This window comes from Epargyreus clarus, unplaced genomic scaffold (assembly GCF_041222505.1).
Source record: "Epargyreus clarus isolate Ecla_fem2 unplaced genomic scaffold, WU_Ecla_fem_2.2 ptg000011l, whole genome shotgun sequence".
Taxonomy (NCBI): domain Eukaryota; kingdom Metazoa; phylum Arthropoda; class Insecta; order Lepidoptera; family Hesperiidae; genus Epargyreus; species Epargyreus clarus.
The window spans coordinates 2,994,589-2,999,855 of NW_027332219.1; the positions used below are offsets into that span (position 1 = coordinate 2,994,589).

Below are 5,267 nucleotides of genomic sequence, written 5' to 3' on the forward strand. Positions count from 1 at the left end.
ATATCAATCATATCGATTTAATTCAAATATTTGTTTTCGAAATGAGTTTTACAAACAAAGTTGTAGTAATCACCGGTGCTGCGACCGGAATGGGTGCAAAAACTGCGTTAACGTTCGCTAAATTAAACGCTACTTTATGTATCATTGACATCAATGAGAAAGATCTACTGAAAATCAAAAAAGAGTGTGAAGAACTAACTACAGGTCAAGTGTTTGAAGTTATTGCTGATCTAACTAAAGAGGGCGACGTTAAGAAAATTGGCAAAGCTTTGAAACAACTTGAAAAGATTAACGTTCTTGTCAATTCTGCTGGCGTGGCCGGACCGGGCAGTCTACAAGATGCAGATATTATCGAAAAGTTCGATAAAATAGTTTCTATTAACCTTAGGGCTACGGTTGTTATGACAAAGCAAGTGTTACCCGCATTGATTGAGAGCAAAGGATGCATCATCAACATATCTAGTATTGCGTCAACTTTGATGATGAGGAACCTCATAGCGTACAGCACTTCTAAGGCAGGAGTGACTACTTTCACCAAATGCGCTGCGTTTGAGCTAGCGAGTCGTGGTGTTAGAGTCAATTGCATATCTCCCGGTCCAGTGAGGACTAATATCTGGAAACATGCAGGTTTGACTGAAGATGAGCAACTCGTATTTTGGGATCAAGTTGCAGAGACAGTGCCCTTAAAAAAGTGTGTGAAAGTTGATGAAATAGCAGATTTGGTAGTGTATTTGGCGAGTGATAAGGCAACCAGTATCACAGGGGCAGATTTTGTTATCGATTCTGGAATGATGTTGGGTACGGCTGAAGCCGGCTGCGGAGTGCGTAGTGTACCCAAAATAGTTGACTAAAAATGAATGGTTTTATTGTAATTACATATTATAAATGTGTACATTTTGTTTTGATTTTTTCAATGGGTTTAATTTAACCGCACTTAAACGTATAACTAATTAATTGATTAAAATATGTATGTGGCAAATTGCATGTACGACAAACTATGTTTGTGACAAACATACCCGTGTATAAGTAAATTATTCCTGTAACACTATTTTATGTGATAAAAGATTCAATAGTAGCTCCATTATTTGCTTTTTTTTTACAATCCTTTCTATGACATCTTATTCTCTAAATATTAGAATAGCTTTCTTTATTTTTATGTAGTTTCCCGCTGCCACTCATCATTAACCCTTTACTGTCCCACTGCTGAGCACGGGTTGAGAGGAGACTCAGAATGAGAAGGATTAGGCCATAGTCCACCGCGCTGGCCAAGTGCAAATTGGTAGACTTCACATACCTTTGAAAACATTTTTTTAAAGATTTCTCATGTATGCAGGTTTCCTCACGATGATTTCCTTCACTGTTTAAGCAAGTGTCAATAATTGCTAATACGCACATAACTTTTAAAAATCAGAGGTCCGTGTCTGGGATTTGAACCATGGACCCTTTGATCAAGAGACTAAGTTTCTTAACCACTAGGCTGTCGTCACTGGTGAGCGGAAGATCCTGGTGCAGCACATAGGGCCGAACCTCTCGCCCGAGACAGTTGTTGCGGCGAGGGTCCGTTCAGGCTAAGCGTGGAATAGCGTGTTCGCATTCTGCGATCGCGTTATGCTTGTAAAAGAGGACGCCGAACGGGCCAGGGAGCGCGCCGATCCTGCGCGGAGACCGAGACGCCGAGGGCGTAGATAGCGCCCTCCGGCGCGGTGTCCCTGTAGTACCGGGACCAGAATAGGGCTACGGTATGCTCTGCCTGTCGTAAGAGGCGACTAAAAGGGATTTCCGGGGTTGCGGACGGCAAGAGTGGGAGCTCAAACCGTCCAGCAAGCGACCCTGGGAAGGACTGCGGTTTGTATGGTCGCATATCGTTGTAATCACCAGGAGATGTGAGAGGAGCGTAAATTGCTTCCCCCAGGGCAGAGCCAGGGCGATAAAAGGGCATCGCGTTAGGAGGACTCCGGTTGTGTTCCGTTGGAGATCCCGAAGTTCTCCACCAAACGCTGAGGACGACCACCGGGGGGTTTTAGTACGGTAAAAATCCCACATAACCCGGCGTCACTCCCAGGGCGTCGGCTACCTTTTGAAGGTTTCCCCCTCGTCAACAAAAAAAAAAACGGCTGTCACTGGTAGTAAATTGACTCTTATTAACATAATATAGTTTTAAAAGTATTAAAATGCTAGCAAAATATATCTCTAATTAATATACACTTACATGACTGAGTGTATGTACAACGCACATCGTTGACAAACTACCTTCGTGACTTCCTTCTAATTTAATTATCTTTTTCTTAATTTAGGCTATAATTATCTCATACTGTATTATTATAAAAAAAAATATATTAGACTTTAGTTTATGAAAGACAATTATACATAATCATTCCCATAACATAATCAATGTTAATAAAGAATTCATAAAACTGTAATATGACTAATTACTAATTAAGTGCTTTACTAATTATAAATGTAATGCAATTATAATTAAAACAAATGCTAGTATATAATGGAACGACAATGCGACAGTCTCAAATTGGATATTTAAAAGAGTCTTGAACCATTGCTTTTGATAAAACAGATATTGTTGTTTTATCCATTATAAAAATATTAGTAACCTTTCGTGAATTGTACATAAAGATGAGTTTTACAAATAAAGTTGTGCTAATTACCGGCGCGGCAACAGGTTTAGGCGCTGCGATCGCTTTAGGCTTCGCAAAACTAAACGCTACGTTATGTATCACTGATATAAGTGAGGCAAATCTACTAAAAACTAAAACAGAATGTGAAGGATTAAGCAAAGAAACAGTACTGGAAGTTATTGCTGATCTAAGAAAAGATGAAGACGTAGCAAGAATTGTTGATAGTGTTCTCAAAGCGTTTGGCAAGATCGATGTTCTTGTCAACTGTGCTGGAATTGTGAAAGCCGCACGCTTACAGGATTCAGATATTATCGCAAAATTTGACGAAATAATATCTGTTAATCTCAGAGCTGCTATTGTTATGACGAGATATGCACTACCTGCTTTGATTGCGAGCAAAGGATGCATCATCAATATCTCTAGCGTAGCATCTAGACTCATAACTAGAAATATTTTGCCGTACAACATTTCTAAAGCAGGATTGTTGAATTTTACCAAATGCGCTGCTTTCGAGTTAGCTCCACATGGTGTTAGAGTCAATTGCATTTCCCCCGGGGCAGTAAAGACAAATCTTTGGATAAACGCGGGCGCAACAGAAGAAGAACATCATACAATTTGGGATACCGTGATTGAGCAGACGCCGTTGAAGAAGAGCATAGAAGGTGAAGAAGTTGCTGAATTGACGATATATCTAGCGAGTGATAAGGCTGCAAGCATCACTGGTTCAGACTTCGTTATTGATGCTGGGTTGCTGTTAGGTACAGTTGGTACTGTTGGTGTGCCCGAGTCCATTGTTAAAAATGTTAGTTAAGTCAATGCGGTTGATTTAGATTGTTTTATAAGGAAAAATACGTAATAAAGACGCATACGTTGAGTAAAATCGGGTATTTTTATAACACTGGAGTAGCAAGCCACCTTGCAGTCCACCTGATGGCAAGTTCTAATTACCGTCAATTATTTTTTTTATGATTTTCTTTATACTTTATTAATATCTTTCGACGTGTTTCATTAATTTAATTGATTATTCAAATGAATTACTAACATCTTGAAAATACTAGTATTCTTCTTTTACACTTCAACCCTTTATATACCCAAAAATATTTTTTTGAACCGTTCAGCGGTACCAAAATAGTCCATGAATTTCTTTTTTACTTCTATTAATTTACAGTAATAACTAGCTGACCCGGCTGACGTTGTGTTGCCATATAAATAAAAAAAATTTAAGGGTGAACAACCCTTATCACTTAGGGGTATGAAAAATAGATAGTAGCCGATTCTCAGACCTACTGAATATGCATATAAATTTGGTAAAAATCGGTAAAACCGTTTCGTAGGAGTACGGTAACTAACATTGTGACACGAGAATTTTGTATATAATTTATTATTGTGAATAAAAACTTATAAAAGGAATAGAGTAAACAATGATACGGATTTATAACCAAGTTTCTACCAATCCGCACTTGGCCAGTGAACTAGGACCCTTTTCATTTTAAGAGGCCAGTGCCCCGTACCCAGCAGTGTGACAGTAATGAGTTGATTATGAAGACTTACCGTTATTATAAGGCTTAGAACTTACGGAGCGTTTTTCTTCCGCCTCCAAAACCGCTCCGAGACCGCTAAAGGCTTGAATATGGAAATGTTACCTATATTCTGATTCATAATTAGGTGTCCAAAATGTAAACAAAGGTGTTGACCTATCAAGAAAATACGTTTGAAATGGTAGTTTCTTATTTTTGTCGATATTAAAGTAATACAACAATAATAAAATAATAATCTAAATAAATTAAGATTAATTAACATTTTCTAATATGTATATCACCTCAATTTCGTTCCATACAGTAATAATAATAAAAAACAAAGTTTATGGTAGAAAATTAAAATGTCATAATGGTAACACAATCGGAATCCAAAACATTTCTTGTGCCGTCATTTTTAAATTTCGTAGCTGATACTATTCATTTTCGTGATTGTGTTCGAACTCGAATGTTTTCTCGTTTACATAACGCGTTTGTTAAATTGTGTATATTTGTTAAAGTTTCGTTTTTTGATGAGTTTGTTAAAGTTTTTGTTTCTTGTTAATTTTGACAGTGACATTTCTTTGTTTACATTTTGGACACCTAATTATGAATCAGACTATACAATGAGAGCTGTTTTCATGCAGCGTTTTTTCTCCTCCGTCGCGATTGTCTGCTATTTTGGCGACGATGTATGGAAATAATAATTGTTGTCTTTCCCTATTACGGGTATTATAAGAGTGGCGGCCACGTAATCGCGCAAAACTGCGATCTTATGAGTTTTAATACACTTTTCCGCGCCGTGGACGCGGAACAAAAACGCCCCGTGAGTTCTCAATCTAAGTGTGGGTTGCACGGTTGCAACTTTAACGTTTACAAAAACCTAATCAATGGTCAAATGCATGGTTAATAAATGTATTACTTGAAATTATGTCATAGTTAACAGCATTAACCACTTGATTTAGATCGGTTAAAGTTATTTAGTCAACTTCCGCATCTGTTACCGTCGATTAAAAATGATGGCATGGCACAAATGATATAAATGACAAATAAATTGGTAATACACATAATTGTTACGTTCCATCGCTATCGTCAAAGTCATTGCTATAGTTAACTTTAACGC

At 37.7% G+C, this 5,267-nt stretch overlaps 2 protein-coding genes across 2 annotated transcripts; both read left to right on the plus strand.

Moving 5' to 3' along the window:
• LOC140745715 (3-oxoacyl-[acyl-carrier-protein] reductase FabG-like) lies at window positions 1–1,048 on the plus strand. The gene has a single exon (XM_073077611.1). The coding sequence runs from the start codon at window positions 42–44 to the stop codon at window positions 849–851; it is 810 nt and encodes a 269-aa protein (XP_072933712.1). The 5' UTR covers window positions 1–41; the 3' UTR covers window positions 852–1,048.
• A 1,580-nt stretch (window positions 1,049–2,628) lies between these two features.
• On the plus strand, window positions 2,629–3,441 carry LOC140745752 (3-oxoacyl-[acyl-carrier-protein] reductase FabG-like). The gene has a single exon (XM_073077647.1). It carries the CDS (start codon window positions 2,629–2,631, stop codon window positions 3,439–3,441), a length of 813 nt encoding a protein of 270 aa, XP_072933748.1.
• Window positions 3,442–5,267: the final 1,826 nt, after the last annotated feature.